Source organism: Dipteris shenzhenensis, chromosome 21, assembly GCF_047967505.1.
Source record: "Dipteris shenzhenensis isolate YYH24624 ecotype China chromosome 21, Dip_SZ_1.0, whole genome shotgun sequence".
Lineage (NCBI taxonomy): Eukaryota > Viridiplantae > Streptophyta > Polypodiopsida > Gleicheniales > Dipteridaceae > Dipteris > Dipteris shenzhenensis.
Genome location: NC_141616.1, coordinates 44,913,358 through 44,926,999, shown reverse-complemented (window position 1 = coordinate 44,926,999; position 13,642 = coordinate 44,913,358). Strand labels below are relative to the sequence as shown.

At 44.2% G+C, this 13,642-nt stretch overlaps 1 protein-coding gene across 3 annotated transcripts; it reads left to right on the top strand.

Moving 5' to 3' along the window:
- Window positions 1-260: 260 nt before the first annotated feature.
- LOC147888920 (autophagy-related protein 22-1-like) lies at window positions 261-3,284 on the top strand. Of its 3 annotated transcripts, XM_087392145.1 has the most exons (3): window positions 261-774; window positions 1,217-1,296; window positions 1,480-3,284. In XM_087392145.1, exons 1-3 carry the CDS (start codon window positions 452-454, stop codon window positions 2,991-2,993), a joined length of 1,917 nt encoding a protein of 638 aa, XP_087248271.1. In that variant the 5' UTR covers window positions 261-451; the 3' UTR covers window positions 2,994-3,284. The 3 variants fall into 3 exon arrangements, with proteins under 3 accessions (XP_087248271.1, XP_087248270.1, XP_087248272.1); XM_087392144.1 differs by having other exon boundaries at window positions 1,217-3,284; XM_087392146.1 differs by lacking the exon at window positions 261-774 and adding an exon at window positions 784-1,083 and having other exon boundaries at window positions 1,217-3,284.
- Window positions 3,285-13,642: the final 10,358 nt, after the last annotated feature.

The window sequence follows — 13,642 nt, the reverse complement described above, 5'->3', positions numbered from 1 at the left end:
GATGTAATTGTAGCACCTTGTTTTGAGGTTGCTACTCATATAATATAATCAATCAAAGATTTCACCCAAAAAGAACAAGGTGCCAATGCCACTTGAGGCCCTGCAAAAGGAAAGAACAGGTACAAGTGGAGGAATACCATGAGATACCACCTAAAGTTCCAACTAACTACAATTACCACTATAAGTAAACAAGTCAATATGACTTTTCTCAAAGGAAAACCATCACCTACACAAACACACAAGAAAAAAAAGTGCAAGAAAAAAAAGTGGGTGAGTGTGTGGTAAACGCCTCGGGCATACCGCAGCCATAGCTCTTGAGCTGCTGCTGCTCTTCCAAGGTCTTATGCCTCCTCTCTAACACCCCCCTTATGCTCATACAATTGGCATCCGAATTGCACGGAACACACAGACTTCCAGTGATTTTATGAAAGCTAGTTGAAGTTCAGCCGCCATGAGGAATAGTCCTGCACTATCCGATATCACCGCGCACTCTTCGGCGGAGTCTTCTTCAAGCTTGTGCACCAGATTCAAAATTGGGCAGGAGGCACTCAATTATCAGCTAGCATTAGAGTGGCCACTTACCAAATTAGAGCTGCTGGGCTGGTTATTGTTCGAGTGTGCTAGTTCGGCTTTTAACAGTGTTATATATCCGTTCCTATTTCCGACACTCTTGCAGTATCTCGCTGCCGGTGAAGCCCGGCGGCAAAGGCATGTGGACAATAGCGACCCAAATACGGAAGCCTATTGCATCTATAAAGAAGGCAAGCCTGCCGGGTAGGCCCTTCTATCAATTCTCCCAACAATACTTTAGGATTAGCTTTGCCAATTCTTCACGACAGCTTTCGCTCAACGATCTAATGTACTGGCATCAAATTTTTTAGTAGCCACTAAGGTCTACTTCCCAACGCCTAAGATTTGCGTTACCTAGAAGGTGCAGGCGTCGTTGACCCCTAGGCCATGGAAATTGCTGGCAGCAAAGGAAGTAAGCTGTGAGCTGTCTTTGATACCTTACGTATTTGTGGCTGGATTGTGAGATTTGATGTAGTAACTGCTTCTCCAAAGTCCGTCTCGTTTACTTTTCAGGTTAGAATTCTTCGGAGTAGAGAGTCGTGCACTTTGAGCTTCTTGGCAGTGTCATTTACATGTGTTAATAGAACAGTTGTCCTTCAGTTATGTTATGTACTATTACTTATGCAGTCATGGTGGCCACACGCAGGTTAGAAGAGGAGCTGCATTTAAGAATATTGAGTTTGTGGCTCCATCCGTTCATTTTCTTTCAGGCGGTCTGGGGAGTAGGTCTGTTGGTGCTGATCATCTCTCTCTCTATATTCATCCCATACGTGGATTATGGAACACAGCAGAGAAAAGTGATGGCTATTGGTAGCTGCTTGGGTGCGGTTGCATGTATACTGGCTATTTTCCTGACTGAAAGCTGCATGTTAGCATACATGTTTGGAACTATTTTGTTTGTGGTGGCAGTGGCAGGGGCAGGGGTAGCAGAAGTGGCATACAATAGATATTTGGCACTCATGATAAAGGCTTCAGCAGAGACAGGACCTGGGAAAGCAGAGCTCCTCCAGCAGGGAAGGCAGCAGTGGTTGAGGCACAGAGTGTCAAACAGGCTTTCCTTAGCAGGGACTGCTGCTGGGGCTGTGGGGGCAACAGCCATGGTGGCAGGCCTTTATCTGTTGGTAATGAACAATAAGTTCATAACGACAGTTCTAAAGAAGATTCACATAAAAAACACTAGTGTGCCTCAATACATACCGCTGGCTATTGCCATGGGAGGACTGTGGTGGGGGCTTGGGACCATTGGAGCATGCAATACAGGTCTACTGCTCCTGCGGCAGGGGCCCGCCTTCCCTGCTGAAAGTGTATATCTTGGGAGCTGGAGGTGGAGATGGAGAACTATAGAACTCTTGGCAGCACGAGGCCTGGTGCCATATGTTCTATCTGCAGGGATGTTAAGGTTGCTAAGCTCAATGGCAAGCTGGGGAACATCTCTAGTCCTGGCCGGTAATTATATGTGCTTGAGTGCCAGAGCTCTGGCTGGACTAGCCTTTCTTTTCTCGATTGGCTATGCCATTGTTGCTCCCCTTGCCCACTTCCTCCAATGCTCTCTTTCCCTCTACAACAGCTCCATGGTGGCCATTTCCCTTTTTTTAATGGCCCCTGTGCCTATCTCCTTTCTTGTGACTCATGGCACCACCCTCACCTTTCTCCACCTTGCCCTTGCTGCCACCTCCCATGGCATCTCCTCTGGCCTCCTCCGTTCCTACTCCAGAACCCTCTTTCTGGACTTCACTCCCATTGGGTCCGAAGGCCCTCTCCTCAGTCTTTTCATAATGTCTGAGCATGCTGGTGCCTGGACTGCCTCCTTGCTGCTCAACACCACCAACCCAGCAGTGAAGAACCACAACTATCATCTTCTGCTTGTCTGCATACTGAGCATCATTGTGTGCACCTTGCTATTGCTTCTGCTCTTCAACAACCGACAAGGCCTGGTTCTTGCAGGCCATGTCAAGGCCAAGCATTTTGATCCAGATGACTGCCGTGTGAGCTCTATTAGCACAGGCGACATAGACTCGATCTCCTCTTCTAAATCACCCATTAATATTGTTGATGTGCTTCACAGAATTTCCTATGCTAATTGCAATGGCTCCGTTTTGCCCAAACTCCCAATTTGTGCATCAAGTTCGTTAAGCTCCACTGTTGCTGATACTCCTCAGGCCATCTTGGATAATGGGGTAAACTCCGTCATCCCTGGAGTTTTCCAAGTGGATAATATGAGTAGCCCACATGGCGATACAAGGGCAGGAAATGAGGTGACATTGAAGGAAGCAACGATATCTGATGAGGATTGCATAACTTCTGCAGTTGCTTTTCTTGATGAAGGAATACATTTGACAACTGCAACAGAAGAAGAAAAGCTTCAACAGTTGACACAAGGGCAACTAATGGTCAGAGCCACAGGCATGTTTGACAGACTGTGAACTCCTGAGTCCCAATGTCTCTTCCTCCTTGTCCAGAAGTGACGTAATTGTGCAACTGATATAATTGTGCTAGATATTCACAGAACTAATTCTTGATTCTTTTTCACCATGCCATGACTCTGTGCACCACTCCCCGAATTTTCCCTATGGAGTGTGTTGCAGGCTGCAAAAGAGTTGTGGCCTAACGATAAATATCCTCATGTAAATTAACACAAGCAGCACTCGATTTGGCATAAATGGACTTGCTATGCTGTAAGGATTTTTGCTGAAAAGAATGGGATCTTCACTGTCCAATTTGCACATCATATCAAAACACTGACTGTGGCAAGTGAAATCTGAACTGTCCGTGAAGGTAGAACTGCAATATATATAATCCCATAGTAGCTTTAAAAATGGTGCAAATTACCAAACTATGAACTATTTGACTGATGCATGGATTGTTGATGGTGTCATATGATTAACTGCAGGCTGTGCTCTTGTGCCAAAGTAGGCCTTTAAGAAGAAACACAGAGATTCTCGTTATTATAGTTTGGCCAGGTGCATGGCAGAAAGAATTTGAAGTTGCTTTGTAGAAGACAAGTTTTTCTTCAGGAGGCAACCTTTTAAATACTTTAAAAACCACAACTAGAGGTTGACTAGCTAAAAGGGGAGAACTAGAGTAGGAAGCAGTTCAAGTTAGGCAGAGCAACAGAATGAACTCCTACCGACCATGAAGGCAGCAACAAACGACTGAGAATAAGTTTTAAATTTAGACCAACCCAAAAGCGAGCAAATAGAATCAAAATGTGACAAATGAAAGAGAGGCTTCTAGCCTTATGACCTCATGGGATATTTCCACTTAAAATCTACCGTCAGGTGCTTCTCCAGAGTTCAAAGTTGAGGCCTTTGTAAGTTATCACAATCATAAGTAGGCACAATCTTTCTTCAAGGAAAAATCTTGGATTTTAGAGCTTCAATCTTATAATAGGAGGATGATGGAGTTCAGGGAAGCTAGCCATGGAAATTACTCTGTGCCTCAATCTCTTCACAATCCTTCCCCTTATCATGGGAAGATCATCACCTCTCCTAACTGGCCCAACAAAGTTGCAGGTAAGCCATTTGCCAAATTAAACGGGCAGTAGCAAGCAACCCCATCTCCTAGGTTACACCTCGTCTAAGAAACCCGAGTGTTGAAGCTCTGTGTTCTACATATATTTTGGAGCTCGTTGCGAAAGAACATTCAAAGATGGTCGCTAATACTTGGCTACATGGAGGCCGCTTAGTATAGACCTTGAACAACTGCCCTTTCAAACATATATAAGGAAGTGCATCGATTTAAAGTGACGTCTCTCTATGGAGTAGCATGTGGTCACACCAATATGTGGATGTCTGTCCTGTGAGTGTGTCAAATGTATTGTTGTTGCACCAGATGTGGAGCTGTAAATTGTCGTTGGCCCTTTATTGATCAGGCACATGTTGTGGTGGACCATGAAGTCTCGCAGCCATGCCATTTGTGTGGAGGAGCGGGTCATGTCAATGTTGAAGTCATCGAGTGCAAATGTAGTTGTAGATTGTGGGAGGAGTTGCATGAGGTTGTGCATGATCTGCAGCATCGTCTATAGTTTTGTTTTAGGTGACTTGTTACGTGTTTTGTATTCCGATTGTTTCTTTTTCATTGCTTTTGAACACTGCGAGCAGGATCTGGCACCTGTCAACCTGGATGTGAGTCTCTTGGATAAGTTGTAGATCTGGTCTGTAGTAAGTTGCAATGCCCACGCCGTCGTGTTTGTAGATACCTAAAAGTGGAGGCAATGATGATGTCTCTGTAGTTGTTGTCCGAGTCTCTTGCAGGCATATGATCGTTGTGCGTTCTATGATGCCCGAGCTCGAAATGTCTTGTGCATGATGGAGGGATCTTGTGTTGAGTGTCAGAAGTAGCGCACTCGTATTCTTCGCATTGGATATGTTGTCCTTATCAAACGGCCACCAACAAGTCTCCCACAGTCTTGAAATTTCTTCTTTTACTGATGGGTCAACTTTGATGTGCTTGTGCTAAAAGGTTGGAGGGCTCACGGATGCGCGATAGAGCAATATATACCAGATCGTGGGTATGTATGCTTTTTGGGTCGAAGGCGACTGACTACATTGTAAGACCTTGTGATTGATGCACTATTCTTGCTGCTGCAGGTTGTATGGGGAATTGTTTTTGTGATATCGTGTTTAAGTGGTTCTTCCCAACTTGGAACTCGCGGATGACTTGCAGGGTGGGCATCCAATGTCTCGGAGTGTTGTCCTTGTAAAGATGTCGGTTCACTGAACGTGATCTTAATCCAGAGTGTGGGTCATTGAAGCACATCCAAATGACATATGGCTTGACCTCGGTGTTGCTCTCCATGAAGACCCCATCCACACCATTGACAATCCCATTTGCGACATCCAAGTATCCCGAAAAAATTTCTAGAATCATCCCCTGTTTTAGCCATAGTTCTGTGTGAAGCCCACACGTCTGTCTTTGCCCTGCTTGTACTCCGACGGATTTATTGCATGTCTTGTGCCATATGTCCTTTGCGAGCAGCACGTGAGGGTCTGCTTGTAGGATGTTGAAAATGTAGTCGTTGTGGCCATCCTTTGCAGCGTTTGTGTAGAAAAGGTGAGGAATTTTGTGCTTTTCTGGTGGGTTTTTGAGGTGTTTATTATTTAAGAGCTCGAGGTCGGCATCTGTTTGCATCCTATCCTGATCTTGTTGAGCAATGCAAGGAAGCAGGGGTCCTTTTGGCGCATGGGTGTTCGTAGTAAAAAAGCTTGCTTCTCCAAAAGGACCCTAGCATGGTCGAAGGAGTATTTCTGTCTTGAAAAATCCAGGAGTCCTTGGTTGGGCTTGCTTGGTAGAGGTCTCTACATAGCAGAACATTGACTCCACCCAAAGGTTGGTCGTGGTTGTGCTTGATTTCTCTCATGTGGGAATCTGCGGGAATGAAGGTATTGAGGCCAACCAGGGATATCTTGTCAATGACCAGTAGCTGCACCTCTTTGAATGTATTTGATAGTTGCTGCAGTTTTTTTGCTGAAAGCGATGTGTAGGTCGATGAAAGTAGTGGAAGGTGGTGCGCTCCATGTATAGTCATCCCACCGATAGCGTGAGTGGCTCTTCCAATGTAAGTGAGCAAGATTGCCCTCGGCAAGTCAACATTTGATGTGTCTTTTTGTGAGTAGAAGCAGAGCAGTGCTTGTACTAACAACATGAGCGTGAAGGTTTTGCCCGTACCTGCCTCTCCATAGAGTAGGAGATGGAATTGTTGAGCAAGATTGCTGATCTTCTTGAGCATGATGTTGTTGATGATTGATTGTCTCTGCTCGTCGTTAAGATTTCTTAGAAGTGTGCACTATTGCTTGTTCAACATTGTAGCTTCTTGCAAGAGTTGTCGCTAGTAGCACAGCCAAAAGTGCAAGAGTGCACTGTCTCAGATTGAGACACCCTTTGCGGTGTGGCGAGAGCGTAGTATATGCTACGGGAGAAGGCGAAGCCCTTAGTGACGTTATTTTTCTGATTCGAGGTCATTTCGGGGCCCGTTTTGGAGACGGAAGTTCTCCGCAAGCACTCAGAAAAAGGCCCTGTTTTTGCTGTGTGACCACTGTTCTGCGGGTCGGTGAAAAGTTGCCGCAGAAATTGCATCGTATGCCTTTGTGCAGAGATATTGGGAGTTGCAAATTCATGCTTGTTGCCTGTTGATGCAAAATCGTCACTAGGAAGTGACTGTGTGGTGAAATACCACTTTCGTCAGTTTTGCAGTTCTGCCCGTGTGAGGCAAAAGCTGTGTTTTTTGCAGTGACAGAATATTTTGCAGTGTTCTGTAATGGCATCTGATTCTCTTTCACAGATTGTCACTGAAAAGCTTGACAAGAACAACTTCCAGGCATGGAAGTTTAGAATGACGAATTTCTTGATGGGAAAAGGCTATTGGGAGTTCATTACAGGAAATGAAGAAGAACCTGTTCTTCCTAATGTTCCCAGTCAACAGGAAATGCAGGCATTCAAAGGATGGCATGAGAGAGCCAGGAAAGTTATGTACTGGCTGTCTATCAGTATTTCGGACTCCATGATTGTGCATATTCAGGATGCAAATATGCCAAAGGAGGCATGGGATACTTTGGCAAAAATGTATAGCACAAATACGCAAGCCAGGAAAATGCAACTCAAACAGGAGTTGCACAATGTGCAGAGAGAAAATTTGAGCATAAATGACTACCACATGAAAGTGAAGAAAATTGCAGATGCACTTGCTTCCATTGGGTCGCTAGTGGATGATGACGATTTGGTCTCTGTGACCTTGAATGGTCTAGGAAAGGATTATGCACAGTTCCGGACATCCATTGCCGTCCGTGAAAAATTTCCTGATTTTGAGGAGTTGATTGCTCTTCTAATTTCCGAAGAGCAGAGAAATGGTGGTGCATCTTCTTCAGCAGGAACTTCAAAAGAAACTGTCTTCTACTCAAATGCTGGTAGAGGTAGAGGTAGAGGTAGAGGAGGCCAATCTGCAGGTCGTGGTAGAAATCAAAATATGCAGCAAATGCAAGAAAACCAGTCCTATGCAGGAGGACGTGGTAACTCTAGAGGCAGGGGGAGCCAAAGAGGCCATGGTGGATGGCAGAGAGGCCAAAATGCAAACAGCAATGTTGAATGCTACTATTGTGGCAAAATGGGTCATATGGCTAAGGACTGCTATAAAAAGCAGAATGACATTATGACTGAAAAATTGCAGCAAGGCAATTATGCATCTTCTAGTAGGCAGGGTGATGACAGAAATGAGCATCTATTTATGATGCAGCATATGACCAATTCTGTGACAAGTGCAGAAGAACGAAATGATGTGTGGTATGTTGACTCAGGTGCGTCAAACCACATGACAGGTCATGCAGAATGGATGCAAGATGCAAGGAAAATGGAAAAACCAGGATTTGTGGAGACTGGTGATGATACTGCACATCCTATTGTGCAGATTGGCAAAATTCCTTTGTCTATGCAGGATGGGAAAAAGAAATACTTGTCTGATGTATTTCATGTCCCGAACATCACCAAGAACCTGGTTTCTGTTGGTCAGATGGTTGAGCAGGGCTTGCAGGTCAGATTTAATCCTCATGGATGCTTTGTTGAGGATATGAAAAATAATGGTCGCTTGATAGCAAAAGGAAAGAAGAAGGGCAGGATGTTTACGTTGGATGCGGACATGCCTGAATTGAGTGCAGCAATGTTTGCTCATGGGACCGGTGTAGTTGCAGATATTGATATCTGGCACAAACGCATTGGTCATGTTAATATACGATGACTTAAATCAATGCAAGCCCAAAATATTGTTGCAGGATTGCCTAAATTCAAGGTTGCAGAAATGCACAAGGTTTGTGAAGCCTGTCAATTTGGGAAACAGGTAAGGAAACCTTTTCCTAGGCATGTTCAAGAGAGTAAAAAGCCATTGGAATTAATCCACTCTGATGTGTGGACTACAAAAGCTGCATCTATTGGAGGCTGTCACTATTTTGTCACATTTATTGATGACTTCAGCAGAAAACTGTGGGTGTATTTTATGAAAAAGAAAAGTGAAGTGTTTGGGCACTTCAAAGCTTTCAAAGCTATGGTTGAAAGAGAAACAGGTCTGCAAATAAAATGCCTAAGGTCAGAGGGGAGAGTACCTCTCAAATGAGTTTGCAAGGTTCTTACAGGAGCATGGTATAAAGCAGCAATATTCATGCAGTCATACCCCACAGCAAAATGGAATTGCAGAAAGAAAAAATAGGCATATTGGAGAGGTATCTCGGGCTATGCTAAATGAAAAAGATCTACCAGATTATTATTGGGCTGAAGCAGTTGCTACAGCAGTCTATATAATGAACAGGACTCCCACTGCAACAATACATGGCATGACGCCAGGGGAGATGTATACTGGTAGGAAACCAGATATTTCTCATTTGAAGATTTTTGGTTGCATTGCCTATGTCCATGTGCCAGATGAGTTGAGGTCTAAGTTGGATCCAAAAGCTGAGAAGTGCGTCTTTATTGGTTATTCTCTGCAGCAGAAAGGGTATAGATGCTATAACCCTTCTACACGTAAGTTCACAGTGAGCAGAGATGTTGTTTTTTATGAGATGAGCAGCTGGTATAAACCAGTAAATGTGATGATTGATGTAGATGCACAAAGTGGTAATGCTGCACAGAATGCACAGCAGCAATCACAAGATATCAGTGGACCTGGAGTGTCCTCTACCAGTGGTTCACATGCTTCGCCATGGACAGGCAGATTGAGATCAGGAGAATCCCCCTCAAAGCAATGCAGAGAGTGGTACGCAGGTATCACGAAAAGGAAAAGAGAAGGTAGATCAGCCCATGTTGTTGATGTGAATGCAGGTCACTCTTGTGTGGATGGTGAATCCAGTGGCTCAGAACAGAGCATTGATGATGAGTTGGGTATTCCTTCTGTTGTTACACCTGGAGTAAGGAAAGACCAAGGATGTTTTGAGAGCACCTGGAAGTGAGCCTATTTTGCGCAGGTCTACCAGGGTCAGGTATCCTGTGGATAGGCTGAAATATGATGGATTTACAGCCATTCACTATGCCTATATGGTCAAAGTGATATAGGAACCAGAACCCACTTCTTTTGAGCAAGCCATGGGAAATGAAAAATGGGAGAAAGCCATGGATGAAGAAATGGATGCCTTGGATGCAAATGCTACATGGGAATTGGTGCCTTTGCCTAAAGACAAGAATGCAATTGGCTGTAAGTGGGTTTATAAGATCAAGCACAATGCAGATGGTTCTGTGAATAGATACAAGGCAAGATTAGTTGTCAAGGGGTATGCACAGACATATGGCATTGATTATGAAGAAACTTTCAGCCCGGTTGCAAGGATGGCAACCGTAAGAGCAGCCATCGCTATGGCTGCATCAAAGGGATGGTCTTTACATCAGATGGATGTAAAGAATGCCTTCTTGCATGGTGATTTGCAAGAAGAGGTCTTTATGGAGCAGCCAGCAGGTTATGTTCATGCTACTCATTGTTTGCAGGTTGAAGAAAGCCTTGTATGGCTTGAAGCAAGCACCTAGAGCATGGTCTGACAAGATAGGATAGTATCTTGTCACTATTGGCTTTCAGATTTCCAAGGCAGATTTCTCACTCTATGTGAGAAAAACAGAGAAAGGGATTATGCTGCTGGTCATTTATGTTGATGATTTGATCATCACAGGTGATAGTGATGAAGATATCCTTCATGTGAAAATGCTATTGAGGCAGAAGTTTGAGATGAAGGATTTGGGAGAGCTGCGTTATTTCTTGGGCATTGAGGTGATTAGATCACCAAGTGGGATACAGCTCTTGCAGAGGCAGTATGGACTGGACATGCTGTCCAAATATGGGATGATAGGCTGTAAGCCTATTTCAGTTCCTTTGGAGCAGAATGTGAAGCTGAGCGCAGATGCAGGTGAGCTTCTGGAAGACCCTACTATGTACAGACGCATAGTAGGAAGTTTGATTTACATGACTATTACCAGGCCAGATTTGAGCTATGCTATTGGGTTGGTAAGTCAGTTTATGCAGGCTCCAAGGAAACCGCATTTGGATGCGGCTAGACGCATACTCAGGTATGTGAAGTCCACATTGCAGTATGGACTATTTTATGAGGCTGGGGTTCAGATACAGTTGCATGGATACACTGATGCTGATTGGGCTGGTAGTATTTCTGATAGGCGATCTACCAATGGATATGTGTTCTCTTTTGGGAGTGCTGCAGTCACTTGGAGTAGCAAGAAACAGCCTACAGTTGCCTTGTCGAGCACAGAGGCTGAGTACAGAGGTGCAGCAATGGCTGCATGTGAGGTAGCTTGGTTGCATAAGCTACTCTATGATATGCATCAGTCTACAGATGGGCCGGTTGTCATTTATTGTGACAACATGAGTAGTATACATTTGGCAAAGAACCCAGTCTTTCATGCCAGAACAAAGCACATTGAGGTGCATTATCACTATGTGTGGGAGAAGGTTTTACTAGGTCTTATTGATCTAGTTTATGTCAGCACAGAGGATCAGGTAGCTGACATATTCACGAAAGCATTGGGCACAGAGAAGCTGCGCAAGTTCAGAGACCTGCTTGGTGTGCAGGAATTGGGATTGAGCTCGAGGGGGAGTGTTGAGATATCGAGCTCCACTCGCGATATGCCAGGGTGACTGTTGTGCATTTAAGCATTGGGCGCAGAGAAGCTGCGCAAGTTCAGAGACCTGCTTGGTGTGCAGGAATTGGGATTGAGCTCGAGGGAGAGTCTTGAGATATCGAGCTCCCCTCGCGATATGCCAGGGTGACTGTTGTGCATTTATGTCACCGACTTGTTAGCTGGAGATGCGGTTGGTACACCGCCCACGAATAATAGCTGGATGACAGCTATCCTTATCTATACTAGTTCGTGGCTCAGTTAGTATGCCACCTTAGTTAGTTGAGTTTGGTTTGAGACCCACATATAGGGTTCTTCTATTTCTTTGTACTAGAGTTCTTTTGGCTTTCACAACTAAGAAGAGGAAAACTGTTTTCAGCCTCCACCTTTGTGTGTATTCCCCCATTGTGCATGTGAGAAAGCCGCAAGTGAGACTCCTTCCCTCTCTCCCACTATCTTCACATACATGTCCCTAACAATGTCACTCTCCCTCTTGCCCATCCCCACATCCCAACAATGTCCCTCTCCCTCTTGCCCATCCCCACATCCCATACTGCAACCTGAACCTCCTCATTGAGATACAAGGTACCTTCCTCATCACTACCGATGAATGACCCTATTGCAAATATAACCAATGCTACCTATGTTCAAGCCGTGACTACAGCCTCCATTGTGAATAATTCTATCCTGAATTCTTGCTCTAAGAGTAGGAAACTCATAGAGAGAGAGAGAGAGGGAGAGAGAGAGATGCTAAAGTTGGCAAAATACATGGATGTGAAATAGTAAGTTAATCGTGGACCAATGGATGCAATTCCCTTTTAGGAGAACATCGTCACTAAGCCCTCCCTCTCTTGGGGTAGGCAAAAAATGTGCAATTGAACACTTATCAAGGCAATGTAGTATAAAAGTTAAGGTAAGTTAGCTATCTATAAATATTTTCTTTTAAAAAAGAAGCAAGAATGAATAGAGGAAGTAGAGAAGATGTAGAGTAACATGATGTGCAGAGAGCATCATGAAAGTATGTGAAAGAAATATGCTTAATGACAAAACTTGATTGACATGTAGAAAAGAGGCGATGAAGGGTTAAACCTAATAGGAAGACCTTAGCAAGGGTGGTGCACTGATAAGATGATGTAGGCCTCGTGTTCATGTGAAGTCTAATTGCACTACCAGTCGGTAGTCTGGATGCCAGGTCTTCATATCGCCTGTGAGGGGCATCTCAGCTCTCAGTTATCCTAGGGTGTTTTCCCACCCTCAATCATCATGGAGCTGTTTTCTCTAGGGCTTCCGATATTGAACGTCACTAGTGTTCAATATGCACTGGGATCAATTGACTCGTGAAGTCTATCAAAGCTATGACGTATTCACAACTCACAAACACATGCATTATCTCACAACTTCAATTCGTAACGTCTATTGAGCTCAGGTTCCTTTGCAACTCCCAAACCTATGCATCGTCTTAGAACTACCAATGTATACAGTCAGTAAGTGGTCGTAAACATCCTTGGTAGTAAAGGTTATCATTATGAGTGGTTCATAGGTAATCCTCTAACAAATCCAGATATATGTGATCATGGGACCCAATCCATACTCTCTCAGCTTTTGTAAAAATTGTTCAACCATGATGGGACAACTACATATCAAGCATGTGTCTCCGTACTACCATGCATCATATGAACGTGTTTAGATCACTGTCAAAGGGCCCTTATAGTGTAAAATATAAACTATGAAGAACGGACGTAGATTGGGCATATAACCAGGTGCATTCAACCATCTAATATAGAGAGAGCTCGTGAAAGCAGACCCTCTCACATGGTTTGAACTAAAGCTGCGTAACTCATTATATACTTTAAAATAATGTAGGAGACATCCATGTAAAAGACAAGAGACATTAGAAGCTAGATGATCTTGAACATCACAAGAACTACGAGATCAATGCTTCATCAGCTATTTAAACTCCCTTATCCTGCTTGCAGCGTGAGTTTCTGATGCACCATCGATGCTATTAGGAAGCATCCTGGCAGGCTTCAATCTAACGATCTTCCTCACGGCCTGACCCTTTGAGCTACCTCGAGCATTGAGTTCGTGTTCACATAGAAGGATATTCAACAAGAGATCCAAGCATCCACCACAGATATGGATGCGCTTGGGTAAACATACACTACTGGCAATAATAGACAAGAAATGTTTTCAAGAACACACGAGAAGTTGCTAGCGTTGGTCTCCCTCGAGGAATCATAACCCTGGCTGACATATCTAGTCGAGGGGATGTCTCGTGGTGGACTCACCTTCAACTGCTACAATTGCGAAATGTTTGCGCACAATGACCAATCCATCACTTTGACGTAATAGCCTATTACTAATAAAGCAAATCCCTGGGCAAACTCTTCATTGTCGATGGAGGAGACGTTTCATGGGATTGCTGATAAATGGGTCGTTATAGCAACTACGATTTCTGGTATACAAGCTATCTCCCATC

Coding starts and splice junctions, on each gene's coding strand:
- LOC147888920 (XM_087392144.1), top strand. CDS start 452: ATGAGGAATAGTCCTGCACTATCCGATATCACCGCGCACTCTTCGGCG. Junction 775..1,216: donor AAAGAAGGCAAGCCTGCCGG/GTAGGCCCTTCT, acceptor GGCCACACGCAG/GTTAGAAGAGGAGCTGCATT.